Consider the following 15783-nt stretch of genomic DNA (forward strand, 5'->3'; position numbering starts at 1 on the left):
AGCTGTAACTCCCACTGTAACCTGAAGCTTCTCAAAATGCACTTGCTGGCAAAGGCAGAGATAAAGAGCATGGAACACCTTTAAAAGTCAGAACACGCTTGTCAGTTTCGATTCAGGAAGCCCCTTGCCCAAAGAGAAATGGCAATCAGTGAGTGTTTAGATCCCAGTCTCTTTGCCAGTCACACTGGAGAGCTTGCCCTCCCTTTGTCATTCAAAGCTAAAATTCAGATAATCAATAAAGCAATTTAGAAAAACTCCAAAGCTGTTTCTCAGCTGGTCTCTGTCACTCACAAAACCACTAAAGGGTGCTCGCTGGAAGCTAGGGCTGGTTCTGTTTTTTGCAGTATGGCTTGCTTGGTGCTGTGACAGTCTGTTGATTCAAAGAACAAGCCCCAGGATAAATGATTGTTCTATCGCAGGGTTTTATATTGCCGTTCATCCTCATGCCATCTGGGTACCAGTGTTCCAATAAGGATAAACTTTTCATTCAAGATCTAACAGGGTCCAGTTGTGGGTGCCAATTATTGGAGAGTCACAGGGTACGTCTACAGTGCAATCCGAGGTTGACTGGAGTGTGTGTAGACAAATCCAACCTAGCTTTGATCTGGCTAGCTCCAAAAACAGCAGCAGCGAAGCTGTGGCATGAGTGCCGCTGTGACTTCACTGCTATTATTATTGATGCTAGCTAGACCAAAACTAGTTTGGGTTCGTCTACACATGCTCCATTCCCACCTCTGACTGCACTGTAGACAAACTCCCAGACTTATTTAGGGGTAGCTGGTCAGGGTTTTAGGTTGACCGCCTGGTATCCACCCCCAGGCCTCAAAGGTTTTGGACCCATGTTATTTAGTGGGGGAAAAAGTGATCCAGGAATAGTTTTGTTTCTTATAAATGTTGTTAAAAACTCTTAAACCTAAAAATATTGAGAAAACATCTCTCCAGAGCTGAGCTTTTATTAACACTGCTACATTCAAACGATCAAAGCAAAATCAAACAAATTAGTCCCAGTATTGGACTGGAGCTGACTCATCCCATTAGTACTAAAAATAATCAATTCTAAAATAAATTCTAAGGAGTCTAAGGAGTTGGTTCTCCATTCAGTTCTAGATCCCAAAGCTCAATATCAACCTCCAAATATAACTCCCCTAAAAATAAGGAAAGAGAAAACCCCCAGCACAAGTTGTTAATCATAGGCCACTTTCCATCAGTAGATTTCAAAGCGCTTTACAAAGGAGATTGGTGTCATTATCCCAGTTTTACAGATGGGGAAACTGAGGCACAGAGCAGTGACATGACTTGCCGAAGGTCACCCAACAGGCTAGTGGCAGAGCCAGAAATAGAAACCAGTTCTTCTGAATGGCAAGCCACACCCCCTCCTGCAGCAAAGCCAGCTGATTAAATGCTCACTGATCAGCAACATGAAAATAAAATCAAACGTATACCATCAGCGTGACCATCTCCACTTTCTTCTCCACTAATCAAACCAGAGACATATGTTCTTAGGCTTTCTGGAAGCAAGGCAATTACAGTGATCTTTCTATGCTGGACTCGGACTACAGGTCCGATGGCTTATCTTCCAAAATCTACATCTTGACAGAGAAAGGCTACTTGAAAGATCATCAAGATGAACCAACTTAAAATGAAAACAAATACATTTGCCATGAGGTCCGCGTGCCCACTCAGCCAACATGGGCTGGGGAATTCCCTCCACAGGCGCAGAGTGGCTGTGAGTAAGCCCCGTGGCACTGCCCATCCCAGCCCTAGGTCAGTGCATTGACATTGTGGCACCCCCACCATTCCCATGGCCACTTCTCTGCTGGCCCAGCCCTAACCCCCGCCAGCCCAGGGACTGGGATACGCATGCCAGGCTAGGTCCAGGCGTTCTGTCATAGAATCCTAGACTATCGGGGTTGGAAGGGACCTCAGGAGGTCATCTAGTCCAACCCCCTGCTCAAAGCCCCCAGCACATGCCACAGAAGAAGTGCATTGGATCTGCTGGGCCAGGCTCTGAAGCCACGGGGGCAGGCAAGTAGCGAGAATCTCTCTAGAGAGATGAGCAGGGATGCAATTCTGACCATGGTGGGTGGAAGGTCTGACTGGATCACTAGGTCCATACAGAAGCTGCCACAGTAGAGAAGAGAGGGGATCTGGCTGGAATGAACATTCAGGGAAATTTCTATCGGGCAGCTGGACACAGACAGACCCTGCGGTTCTCTCTGGCTCGGCTGGCCACAGCCAGTGCTGCCTAGTGACACCATGCCCAGGGGCTGCTGATTACACGGCAGCTCACATCGCTCCATGCAAGAAAGGAGCAAGAGAAGGGAACAAAATATCTAGGGGGAAAAGAGCAGGGAGGAGGTTTGGATGTGGATTCGGATCTGAGACAGAGCTTGGGTTCCGACGTGACCGCAGCAAGAATCGCGCATTGCTGCTGTTGTGAGGGCAGAAATTTCATATGATCTACTGACCTGGCAAGATGCTTGCCATCTCCCGCTGCAGATGGGCCCCTCCTTCAAATCTGACCTGGACCCACAAGTGTGGGAACCCAGATCCCAGACACCAACCCTGCCCTATTCTCCAGTATTCAGGGGAGTGGGGAGAGTTGGTTTGAGGTTCCTTTTTGGCCCCATCACTACAATAGCTGTGATGTATGTACCCCCTACTTCCAGCCAAGCAGCTGTATCTGGCACAAGGACCAGACTTGGTCCGTTAGCCAGAGAGATATGTTTTTAACTGAATCACTTGGAAAAACTACCAATCCAGGAAGTTACATTTCCGAGGGAAAAAACACCTTTTAAAACGAGGTAGCAGCAGCATTTGAACCATGCACCTGCCATGCTAAAAAAAGCCAGAGTCTCTACCTCTTGAGCTAAAGCTCCATGAGCCTGTAGCAGTAGTAGGCTCTTATATTCTTATTGCTGACCAGCCACTAGAGTGCAACAAAGCCCCACCCTGTGCTAGTGGCGGTTACGCAAATTCAGACTCCTTTTGTTAACCTAAACGGAATCAATTCCAAGGCCTAAAAGGCTTTTGGGTTCTCCCCAACCCTCAAACCAGACTGGACTCAAGGGATTTCGATGATGAATATACACATGGCTTGATGCATGACAGGAAGGTGCTCAGATGACGAGCATGGTAGAAGCATCTACATAGAACAAACTAGACCGGTCGTTACATTCTCCCCATGTGGTCCCCCAGCCATTCCACGGAAGGGCTATCAAAGCCAACACAGACCTGCCAGCCATAGGGTTTCCCTCTCATCTCTGTTGCTATTTCTTGTTCCAGCCCTAACGATGCAGAGGGAAGACAACACAAGCCAGGCTCGGGCTGGGGGTGAGGTGCGCAGGAGAGCCCAGCAGGGGTGAATCACACCTAGCGTTTGCCTTGGCTGCTGAGCGTGAAATCCAGTCTCACCCAGTGCCCAGAGCATGTCAAGTGCCTGCCACCTCCGCCCCCCTGGAGGCCAGGGAATAATTGAAAAACTCAATAATTTATCAGCTACTTTCACCACTCTTGTAAACAAAGCAAGCAAAGAAACACCCTCTCCCATCTCCACTGTAAACCAAGCCATGGAGCATTCAGCTGCCTGCCAGCTGCTCTATTTTCTCCACAGCCTCTTTCCCAAGCCCTGCGAACTACGGGAGGAGGTCAGTTTTTGGCTGTGGAGCAGTGCAGGAACTTGGTTATCTATCGAAGGCTGGGCACATGTCAGGCCCGGCCCGGCATCAGCCATTGGAGTGATGCACTGAGCAGGAGCAGAGCTGACATGGGCTCCGGGGGACATCCTCATGGAGAGATTCAGGGGTTGGGGAGTTGGACACAGATAGATCACTTAGATTCGAATCTATGTTTAGCTCCCTTCTACGCCGGCCATTGCACTGAGTTGGAGATTTCGCTTTAAAGACAGTTGCAGCGTCTAACCAAGAATGTGGCCAGATCAGGTTTCAAACAGGGTTTCTAGTGCAAATCCCCACTTAGGTGTGAAACCAAGCTAGAGTTTAGCCGGGAGATCAGAATCCCTGCTGCGGTGATCTGAGAGCAGAATGTTGCCCCCCTCCCCCACTGAAGGCTCGAGGACTTCTCTTGGCAGAGATAAACTTTGCAACATAAACCCACGCAACGCACCACCCCATTGTGTACCCAACTCTGGTACCGAAGTGCAAGTCCCTTAATAGCTGCATGCCACAATCTTTGCTGCATTTAACCTCACAGCACCCAAGAGAATCAAGGCTCGGCTATTACTCCCATGGTACAGACAGGGAAACTGAGGCACAGAGAGATGCCGTGACTTACCCAGTCTGTATCTGAGAAGAGAATTGCACTCAGGTCTAGCTTCTTGCAAGCAATCAAGCAAACCACGGAGCTATCCTTCCACTTATGGAGGATAGGCCCCTCAATGGCTATTAGCCGGGATGGGCAGGGATGGTGTCCCTAGCCTCTGTTTGCCAGAAGCTGGGAATGGGTGACAGGGGATGGATCACTTGATGATGACCTGTTCTGTTCATTCCCTCTGGGGCACCTGGCATTGGCCACTGTCGGAAGACAGGACACTGGGCTAGATGGACCTTTGGTCTGACCCAGTGTGACCATTCTTATGTTCTAGTCAATGACTCACTCATAGTACAGGTAACCCATAATCCTTTTTCATTTCAAACCCATGTTACTCCTGCAGCACTGAATTTCTAAACCTGAATCTTGCCAAAAGCACTGTGAGCACTGGGTGTCAACGAGGATCAAAGTCCAGTTTTCAGAAGAGATTAGGGCCAGATATTCATGCCCACTCACTCCCACGTGCACCTTCTCTTGAAAATCTGGACCCTACGTGCATGAGGCGTTTGGCCTTTGTTCTCAGTAAGACTTTTTGAAAGGCACCCCCTCCTCTCCGCCAAAGAAAAGGGAGAAGAAAATTTTAGCAAACAGAGAAAACATGCATTTCTACAGCCCTGTCTCTCAAAAATACCTTCAGGCATTCCAGTGGGCCTTTGCATGGAGACTAAGGACTCCCATCCATACGGAGAATTTAACCCAGACAGGGAACAACTGCGGCTGAAATATGCATAATTAGACAGTGGAACTCATTGTCACTGGATGCGGCCAAGGCCAAAAAACTTAGGAAGAATCAAAGAGGGATGGGATATGGATAACAAGAATATACGGAGTTATAATGGTTAATGTTAATATATTTTTGGAAGGGATATTAAACTTCCTGCATCAGGCCTTAAATCAATCTCTAATTAGGATGAGACCTTCATGGGGGGCAGGTATCTGCTATGGTGGGGTTTCCTGCACCTTCCTCTGAGGTATCTGGTGCTGGGCACTGTCTGAGACAAGATCCTGGACAAAATGGATCATGGGTGTGATCCAGTCTGGAGTTTCCTATGTCCCTAATTGAAATATGATCACCAAACTCTTTTCCCAATGCAAACCACACCCTCTAGCTTGCCCAGAGCTTGAATGATTAGATATGCCCACGTGTGCCCTGCTTTGATTGGGATGCTGTCCTAACTCAGTCAGCTGGGCGTTTCCTCTGGATTCATTCTGGTGGCTGAACTTTGCCTGTTCTCCAGTCCCATCTACGCCCTGCTAAAAGATACACCCTGTGCCATCGTGCTGCCAGCCCGTGCACCTGGCATGGGGCTGGGCTTGCTGCAAAGCTCTCTGGACCAGCCTTTGGAGATGGAATGATGGAGACAGCCTCTCTCCATGTGTGAATGCCCCAGACTGGCTGCTCCAGACAGCTCTGAGTGTTGTCAGTGCAGATGGCATCTTGCCTGCCCACCCAGCTGGAGAAATGCCTATGGAGGGACGCTGTCAGAAAAGGCTGGGAGATAATGACAGATATGGAAAAGAAGGGTCATGTGTGGAAGAGGCAGACGGTTACCCTGTGATCAGACCGAGAGAGGGTATTCAGAACCAGGGGGCAGCCACTTAGCCATCTTGTAGCTTCTGAGCAGGACAGAAAAACATGGACACATTACGTTTTGGGCTAACGATGCATCTCACTGTCCCTCTGTTTATCTGCCTGTCTCTGATCATACTCTGCAGTGCACCCACAGGCCTGGGCTCAGTAAGATTTGGCCCCAAAATATTTTGGGACAGATCCCCTGAGGGCATAGAGCAGCATGGTGGTCTGGATGGAGGAAGAGGGAATGGAGAAGAGACCCACGTGCTAGTCATCTGGGTGGCAGCATTCTGGGTGAGATGGACCATGGGTCTGATCCCTGTGTTCCCGGGAGAACACGATGTGCGCTGAGACATGCACAAGCAGGATCTGGGAGCACTGGGGTGGATCTGCCAGGACCTCTGGTTTGGTAGCAGCAGTTTAACCTTGGTGCTTTCCCAGTCTTACACCCCAAACCGCCACACAAGGGAGAGAACCCACCGCATGAACCACCCTGCACCCCAACCTTTCTGCCATTCCAGCCTCTCCTTTGCTTCCTCTGACTGACCACCAGTCTGCACGAATGGGACCGGGGCTGGGAGATCCTGAGTGCTAATCCTGGCTCTGACACTGACTGCTCTGTGCTCCTGGGCTAAGTCACTTTGGCCCAGATCCTCAAAGGTTTTGGGGCTCCTAACTTCCATTGAAATCAATAGGCATTAGGTACCTAAGCACCTCGAGGAGCTGAGCATTTGCCTTGTCAGATAACACAGAGCTGGAATGAGGCAATGGCCAATGTTTCCAACCAGAGGAGCCACAGCTTAGTCTCCAAGATCCATATTTAGCTACAGATTTCAGAAATGCCTCTGGGATGTAGGTGCACAAACCCCACTCAAGTCAATAGGACCTTTGCTCCTAACTCACCTGGGCACTTTTGTAAAACCCACCTACATTCAGCCACAGGGGCCTTACTTGAAGCCCCTATTTTTGATCCTTCGGGCCAGCGTCTGTCGAGCACTGGAGATGTATTAAGCACTAGACAGAGGATACGTCTTTATTACCAAGGCCTCCTGTTCTCAGGCCGTAACGTGAGCAACCCTGGCCTAGAATGCAGAGTGGCGAGTGGTGGAGAAATCCAGCATGGTCTAGTGGATTGAATATGGGGCTGGGGACCGGGGATTCCCAGGCACTGCCCTGCTGTGGGTGAAGATGGCTAATGACCTGCTCCCAGGTGTGATGTACTGGGTTGCAGTTGGCCTGGCTCCAGTAGCCTCTTAGGACCGTGCAATGCTGGAGAGCAGTGTGCCTAGACTGGAGTATAGGGTGTGGGCTTTGCTAGGGCAGAAACGGTCCCCCCCTGCCACACTCAGGAAAGCAGCCTCCTCCAGAAGGACATCACTCACCCTTGTTCCTCCATCATCTCCTGCAGCTCCATGCACTTCAGCTCCACCCGCCGCTTCCGCTCGTGATCCAGGATCTCCCGGTGAGCCTTCTTCACCAGGCTGGGCTCCACCAGCCGCGCCTCCTCCTCCGGCTTGTGCCAGGTGCCGGAGGCGCCGGGTTGGGGAAAGCCATTGGCCGCCTCCTGGGGGGAAGGCATCTTGGCCCCGTTGTTATAGAGGGCCATCCCAGCGTGTGCCCTCCAACTCCGCAGCCCCTGCGAGGGAGAGAAACAAATTCATGGTAAGTCATTTCCAGCTTCCCTCTCCCCAACCAGGAGGAAGGAAAAAATATACAGCTGAGCATTAAGCCACTCTGCTAAATTAATACTGACAGCTTAATGGGGGACGAGCTGTTCTAATCTGCTTCTCAGCACATCGGGGACGGACGCCGGCAGCCAGGCAGGGCAGCTGCCGTTAAGTCAGAGAGAGAAGGAGATTCTAATCCAGGAGGGGTCCTGGAGTCATGGGGATGCAAATGAAAGGACAGTGAGCAGTGGGCACAGATCCCATGTCATCCAGCAATAAAAGCATCACGTGAAAAACCCTCCTTCAATAGGGGATCCCATCCCTGGACCAACTGCAGCGAGGTCCAACTTGGATGGCTTTAGAAAGTGAGGCCCTACTCAGCAAAGAGACTAGAAATGGCATCTGGGTTCATCATGTCAACAGGATTTCCAGCTCAAACCTGATCAGTTTACTAGCAAATGCCTGGGATCTGAGAGTCAAGCTGGGTTCTTTTCTTTCTACATCATCGCCAGTAATCAAGGTTCTGCTGGCCAAACCATGCTGTTGGTGACATCTATACAGCCCCATTGTCTGCCTATTTGCCCTGGATCACAACTCCGCAGCCACCACCCCATATCTAAACTAGGATTCCATGTAGGGTTTAACTTATTGGAACTTTGCAAACAATTCTGCTGCTGATGCATCAGGAGGGCCAACAGGAATGAAATGTAGCCACCACCCATTTTGGTTCCTAAAGCCAGCAGATCTGACTGACACACACAAGGAAGCAGGTCTCTGGAATGAGGAGGTATCAATATAGGTATTAATATAGCCCCTCATTAGAGGAGAGCTGCATTTCAAATAGCACCACAAGACCGTAGTCACCTACCCCTGGAAAATCTAAGAAGAGCTGACCCAGCTGGGATTCAAACCTGTATTCACTGTAAGGCAACCCACGTGCTTATCACTGTAGCCAGATTTACAATGCAGCTCTTCTGTCTCCCTGTGAAGGCTGGACCATGCATAGAGCTGTGTGAATCTGCTATTGCCTAAGAGCTACAGAACTGGTTGTTAAGATCACATAGCAGTGGCTCTCGCTTTTAGAGCCAGAAGTCCAGGCTTCAGTGCTAACAGACAGCCAGAGCAGGGGGGTGGTTACACACCAGTCAGTCATCCCCTCTGGTAGTGGTAGCATTCAACCTGCTTCAGAACAGCTTCCCCGCATCTTAATTTGATCCTTCCTTTGGTAAAAGGAGTTTAGTCACTGGCTTCAAGGGAAGTCAGATTCAGCCGTCTCCGATAGCTTTTATACAATTCTACCCTCCTCTCCACCCTTGCCCGAGACATGCAGCTTGAGAAGAGATCTCTCTGCACTGCTGAACCAAGCCATCTTTTTTGATTCCCTGGTGGTAGCAAAGCACCATCAGTCCTTGGGTCATCTTGTTGAACTGGATTATTTCATTAAACACAAGCTCAAACGGTGCATTTTGCACAAGTCTAGGTGGTTCTATGATGACCACATTGCAGGAAAACCCCAGCCGCGCTCCTCAGCTAATGATAAGGTTTGCGAGAGCTGGGTGTGCTGGGAGGAAAGCCACAGCTACCTGCAAGCTGAGACAATGATTAGGTACCGATAGCAAATTACCAGGCACCCGTGCAGCCTCCAATATCCCTAGAGCCTGTAGATGAAATCTGGCTACTGCGTGTCTCTTGGAAAGTAGGTTATGAAATTAAGTATAAAACTTAATTATTCGTATCAGGTGCCCACTGCAAAAAGCCTTGGGTGTGCAGTTTGCATGGCTTAGAAAAAAGGCAGGCGCATCTCCCCAGTACAGGGAGCAAGTACCCCATAACCTCCTGCAGCCTCCCCGTATTTAGAGGACAGAGACAAGGAAACCTGCTTCGCAATCTCAATGTGCGAGTTCCAGAGCTGGGACAAAGAAACTCCCCTCAGTCTGGTTTGCGCGTCCGCCGCTTTGCAGCAATGCACTGTGGGGAAATTGAGGGCGCTAGCCCGGAACACCTCAGTGTCACCGAGATGAGCGTCTGGCCCTCTCAGGCAGATGCATCAATGGCTCTTGTTGCTGCGCCCTGAGCACCGGGAGCAGAGAGGAGCCCAGCACAAGCCCAAACTCGTGGCCCACTTTGCCAATGAGCAGAGAGACGCCCATCGCTGAGGGGGCAGTTAAACCCCCGCTGACTTCAATGGCCATGGAGTTCTCTCCTCCCAAGGCGAATGGCTCTTCTCCTCCAGAGCCCAACCTCAGCTGGACCTTAAGAGCCCACGGCTCTGGCCAGGAGCCCACACTCCAGTCATTTCCTTCCACCCGCCGGCACAAGAAGGGAAACCACCTCCTGGAGCCTGGAGGGAGCGACTTCTCCAGGCTGCCTTGGCCAGCCGCTGAATCCCCTGCTTCCTAAGGGAACCTGCATCCAGGCGCCCACCCTGGCAGGCTACTTGGGAACGAATGGGAGTCCTGGTTCGGGTGCCCTGGGCCACACTGGGACTGCCCTGCTGCGAGAGGGTGATCAATGATCAACAGATCCAGGCAGGAAACGGCCCAAACCATTCGGCTACTATGCCCTGAGCGCGCTGGGGGCCTGCCTAGAGAGGTCAGTAGGGCTCTGCATCTCAGAGACGGCACAGCTGGGCAGGCCAGGCCCAACTCCCCGAGGCCCTGTGCAGAGAGACTGGCCCAGTGTCCCTTCTACAGGTGCAGGAGATGCCCGTGCTAACCCCATTTCCAGCTCCCTTCCCCACCCAAAGGACACTCTGCTTGGCCTTTTCTCCTTGGCACAGAAATCGTACTCATGGGCACAATACATGTACCAGTTAAGAACAGATTACGCTAATGGGATCTGCTCCCTCTTTCTGTCTGTTCCCCCACAGAGCTCTGAACTTGTACAGTCATCTCTTTACATATGGATAACAAACTGAGCCACTTGTCCTTCCGGAGTAGTTAAAGCACCGGTCTGGGACGCCAGAGAACTGGGCACTATTCCCAGCAATGCCACAGAAGCCATTTGTGACCCTGGGCAAGTCACTGCCCTGCTCTGTGCCTCAGTTTCTCCCTTTGTAACAGTGGGGGTCAATGCCTGGGCGCAGGACTGGTGTAGGGGGCTGTTGTGTTTCAAGGTGGGGGGAGGTATCCCCTGGGGTTGGTTCCCCCTTTCAAGGCCCTTGTGCGCTACCGAGGTGTTGTAAAGCGCCTGGGGGTGTAATTCACCCAGGAACGGGTTCTGGGTCAGGACCACAGGGTTTGGCCTACAGGCCCCGGCACGCTGCTCCCTGGCAGCGTGGCTCCAGGCCATGCACGGGGCACAGGGACAAGTGGCAGCTACGGGGCTCGTTAACTGCTCCAACTTTTGTTTGCAAAGGGTCAACATCCAGAGCTATTTTAATTCACTCGATCTAATGTACTGCCGGTTGCCAGGCGACGCAGCCGTCTGTTGCAGCCTGGGCGGAAGCTTTTAAGGACCTCGTTGCATGTGGAAGTGGAGGGAGGCTTGGGGGGGGTGAGAAACACGGCTCCGACTCTGTGCAGAAAAAGCCATCCCCAATGCCCACTGTCTCCCCCCAGCCACCCCTGTCCATTCGAAGGGGGGGGAGCTCCAGGGCCTTATGCCCAGAGATGCTGGCTGCCATGGGCACTATACCATGGGGGGGGGAGGGCAAGGTGTGGGGGGCCCATGGACAGTGCAGGGCTATGGGAAAGCACAGCATGAAGCCAAGATGGACACCACCACAATCTAAACAGACAAAGGTCCGGAGGGGAAGTGGAGGCACAGAATGGAAAAGTGCTTGACCAAGGTCATGCAACACGTAAGTGGCAGTCTCCGGACTAGAGCACAGCTCTCCTAGCTGCCAGCCCTGTGCCCTACCCACTAGCCCATGCTCCACGTGCTGCCTTGTTGCCCAGGGGCACTGAAGGAGCCTGGAGCTCCACCTCCAAAGGGGAATCACTGGGGTGTATTCCACCTTTTGGGGGAATTTCCTTCATGGCTCCCAGCATGCATGGGGGCCACTGCCCCCACACCCCGGTGGGCAAAGCGCCTCTGATCACAGCTCTGCTGAGGTGCCCCTGTACCATGGTTGTAGCCCTACACGTGGAGGCATGAACAGGAGTGGGCCAGATCCACAGCTGGTGTAAATCAGCTTAACCACACCGCTTAGCACTGGGGTCATACGGAAAGCCACCCTTCCTCTTGTGGTCGGAGCCAAGAAAATCTTACCTTAGCCCGTAACTGCTTTGTTGGGCGGATGAAGCCTAGTGAAATCCAGCCTAGCTTGTTTTAACTTGACTAGCCAGAATGAAAAGTTTCCTGCTCCTGCATCTCTCTTATGAGTGAGTCTCCTCTCAAGAAACGCTGTTATCTAGTTTATTTGATCATCAGATATTAACTCATGCCTGGGATGCTCCTAGAGCCTGGAAAGTGAAACTGGAGAGGGGAAGCCCCAGCGGGTAGCTGAAAATTCAGAGGTTCTGATGCAACGTGAGGTGAGAATTAATGGCTGGACTTTTTCAAAGCTCAGCACGCTGGCTGCATGGCTCTGAAAAAAATCTGGCCCTACGTGATCTGCCAGTTGAGTCTACAGCAGAGATGGGAACTGAGTCCACAGCTGAGTGATGGATTAGATGCCCTCTTGAGGTCCCTTCCAGCCCTGTGATTCTACAAGCCACAAGCCTCCTGCAAACCAGCCACGCATTCAGCTCCAAACACCAGGGTCTAGCTCATCCCCTCCCTCTCTCCTCGCACACACTAGCACCCTCCAAAGACCCACATTCACAGTAGGCAACAGCACTTGGATGGAGGACACAGGCACCTCTGAAACAGCCGGTGGCCTGTGCATTGACTCACGCCTCACACTTTGATTCCAGGACTGCTGACAATGACTGTAAATGAACAGAGCAGGTGAACCCCTGGCCCCAGTTCACATCCGCCTCTCGCACACCGCCGCGGCATTTCTGCTCCCTTCCAGGCCCCGTCCTGAAGCCGTCTCCCCTTGGCTGGGCTGGGAAAATGGTCAAGAGGCGCTCATGTCCGGGGAGGCAGTGGCAGTCCGGGCCAGGCTGTTCTGATGAAGATTAATTGCCAGTGAAATGGCCCAGCTGTAACACGGCACCCAACCTGCTTCCAAAATTTCGCCTACTGCTGGGGAAAGCTGTTACGCTAATGAGCTAATCACTCATGGGGGAGCAGCACAGCCAACCATGTCAGCTTCAGAAAGACCTAGAGGAAGTTTATCTGGGTGATGGCAGCCTCTCACTGGGGCTTGGAGCCAGCCATCTTCTCAGAGCAATTCACTGCAGTTACAGGGATCGAAGGAGGGGAAGCATCCCCTGCCCCCACCCCTAAATCTCAGGGGCTCAGGTGCAATCTGATGGTCCCCAGTCATTTGCTGTCCAAGTGGAAAAGCGTACTGGTGTGGTCTGCCAGATAAATGCCCTCAAACATTTTACAGATGGGGAAACTGAGGCACAGAAAGGTTAAGTGACTCACCCAAGCGAGGCAGCGGCCGAGAGCCACTAGACTGAAGGAGGCTTAACTCTAACCACTAGATATGATTCCTGAAACCTTTGATCTCTAACAGCACCTGTTCGGAGTTCACTTACTAGGCAATCCCCTGGTGCAAGACATTTACAAGACATTTCTGAGCCAGTATTGAGCCCAAGCAAAGCCAGGAGTTCTGCAGGACACCCCTAAACTCCATGCTGCTACAGTGAATGGGTGTAATACATATGAGCAGGTCCACTGGGGTCTATAGCTGCATGCTATTGAGTGACAGCTCCAGGAGCTGCCTGGTTTGATCCCCAGGGCAAAGAGATTAAAGGGCCAAGAGATCCCACTGCATCTGATCCTCCAGACCCTCTGGGAATCGCACGGAGGACCATTTGCCTCTCGGGCTGCAATGCCAAGCACCTCACAGCCCATCCCTTCTCTGTCAGCTGATCGTGAACCCACAGAGACGCACACACCTTCCTTGTAGGCTCTGACATGACTGTATCAGCCATGGACACGCCATGGCTCCACTCTTTAGTGCACGGGTCCCATGGAGCCACATCTGCCGCTACTTTGATTCAGACCCTCCCCCAGGTGGAGCTAAAGACTCAGACGGGGGCGTCCCTCCCTTGGACCCAGCACTCACTCGGTGCCTCGGCTGGGCACCAGGGACCTGTGCTGAGGGAGGGGCTGTCTCTTTGGGGAGTGATCCTGACCTCTTGAGGTCACTGAAGTTCCAATAGCAAGTCTTCTGCCAGTGTGTGTGTGGGGGGGAAGGGGTTGCTAAAGGCCCATTGGGGTCGGCTTTAGGTGCCCCAAGCAAGGCCCCCATCCCGGATATTCCTTCTTTCTCCAGGGAATCCTCTGAGCCTATCCTCCTGCATCTAGTGGAGTGCTGCTCAGGATGGGATGGATGGGAGTGGAACCCCTTCTCCCCCACTCCTTTTGGGGCTGTTCCATCAGCCCCAGGACCCCTATTGCACATTTCTGTGCCCCCCAAACAGCGGCTCGGTCAAATCCCAGCCCTGGCTCTTTCTTTCCACCTGTCCACATTCACCCCATAGTTTCCATGAGATACGTTGCCCTTCATCCCCTGTTCTACACTGTCAGCTGGGGTCGTCGTGTGCTGCTCAACAGTGTCCAGGCCCCACCCCAGAAGTGGCTACAGCTCTGCAGTACTGTAGGCTGTTGCTGTTGTATGTATTGCAGCAGCACCTGGCAGCCTCGGCTGGGATCAGGGGCGCACTGTGCTGCACGGTATATACACAGGCCTTGCACTGCACAGCTTACACTCAGTACGTGCAAGGAAGAGAAACAGGAGCCTGGAGCAGAAACTTGCCCCTGCCACACAACAGGGGCAGGAAACTAGCACTCCTGAATCCCAGCCCACTGCCTTCCCCACTGCACAACAGCCGGCTCAGTCCCTGCCATAAATCTAAAGGGAAGGGTGATCACCTTTAAAATCCCTCCTGGCCAGAGGCAAAACCCTTTCACCTGTAAAGGGTTAAGAAGCTGGGATATCCTCGCTGGCACCTGACCACAGTGACCAATGAGGAGACAAGAGACTTTCAAAAGCCGGGGGGAGGGAGAAACAAAGCCCCTCCCCCCATCTGGGTGATGCTTTTGTCGGGGACAGAACAGGAATGGAGTCTTAGAACTTAGTAAATAATCTAGCTAGAGATGCGTTAGATTCTGATTCCTTTAAATGGCTGAGAAAATAAGCTGTGCTGAATGGAATGGATATTCCTGTTTTTGTGTCTTTTTGTAACTTAAGGTTTTGCCTAGAGGGATTCTCTATGTTTTGAATCTGATTACCCTGTAAGGTATTTACCATCCTGATTTTACAGAGGTGATTCTTTTTACTTTTTCTTCTATTAAAATTCTTCTTTCAAGAAACGGATTGCTTTTTCATTGTTCTTAAGATCCAAGGGTTTGGGTCTGTGTTCATCGATGCAAATTAGTGAGGATTTTTATCAAGCCTTCCCCGGGAAAGGGGGTGTAGGGTTTGGGAGGATTTGGGAAGAAAGACGTTTCCAAACAGGCTTTTTCCCAATTTTATACTGGTTAGACGTAGTGGTGGTGGTGGCAGCGATAAAGTCCAAGGCCAAAAGGTAAAATAGTTTGCACCTTGGGGAAGCTGGTAAAAGTAAGCTTGGGAGGTTTTCATGCAGATCCCCACATCTGTACCCTAGAGTTCAGAGTGGGGAAGGAACCTTGACAATCCCCCTCCTAGTTTGGGAAGCACTTAGAGAGGTGAGGTGCCATTCAAGCAAGAGCCATTATTCACCAAGCACAGTATGGACTATTAACGGCTGGACCATGCCAGCGGGTGGAAGAGCCTTTGAATAGCCGACGCTGGGGCAGAGGTGAAAAAGGCACATGCATACGTGTAGGCGATTCTATACTGGCCACACAGCCGGCTACGAGCTAATCAATGAACAGGCTTGGAATTGCCGATCGCTGCTCAGCACTTCTAACCCATGGGACAACGGTTCCCAGGCCAAAATGGGTGTCCAGGGTCTCCCTGCAGCCCCACCCTCCTCCCCGGCATCTGTTTTCCATGGGAGAGGAAAAGCCTGTGAGAGAAGAACACCACTTCTGGTTTATCACCCTCTCGCTCCTCCCTTCTTTTCTCTCCTGCTCTTTCACCTTCACGTGTCCCTGTCTCCTTCCTCCACCATCAAATTCCATTCTTTTTTTTTGCCCTCCAAAAATAACCAGCAGTGCCCTCAG

At 51.6% G+C, this 15783-nt stretch overlaps 1 protein-coding gene across 3 annotated transcripts in view; it reads right to left on the bottom strand.

The window, feature by feature from the left end:
- Positions 1–15783, bottom strand: part of SRRM3 (serine/arginine repetitive matrix 3) — a 175553-nt gene that overhangs the window by 83258 nt on the left and 76512 nt on the right. For all 3 annotated transcript variants that reach the window (XM_038375813.2, XM_043499447.1, XM_043499448.1), the window contains one exon: positions 7285–7538. In XM_038375813.2, the coding sequence (XP_038231741.1) occupies positions 7285–7508 (224 nt within the window). In that variant the 5' untranslated portion in view covers positions 7509–7538. The remainder of the gene's footprint in view (positions 1–7284; positions 7539–15783) is intronic.

The sequence above is a fragment of the Dermochelys coriacea genome, chromosome 17 (assembly GCF_009764565.3).
Source record: "Dermochelys coriacea isolate rDerCor1 chromosome 17, rDerCor1.pri.v4, whole genome shotgun sequence".
NCBI lineage: Eukaryota > Metazoa > Chordata > Testudines > Dermochelyidae > Dermochelys > Dermochelys coriacea.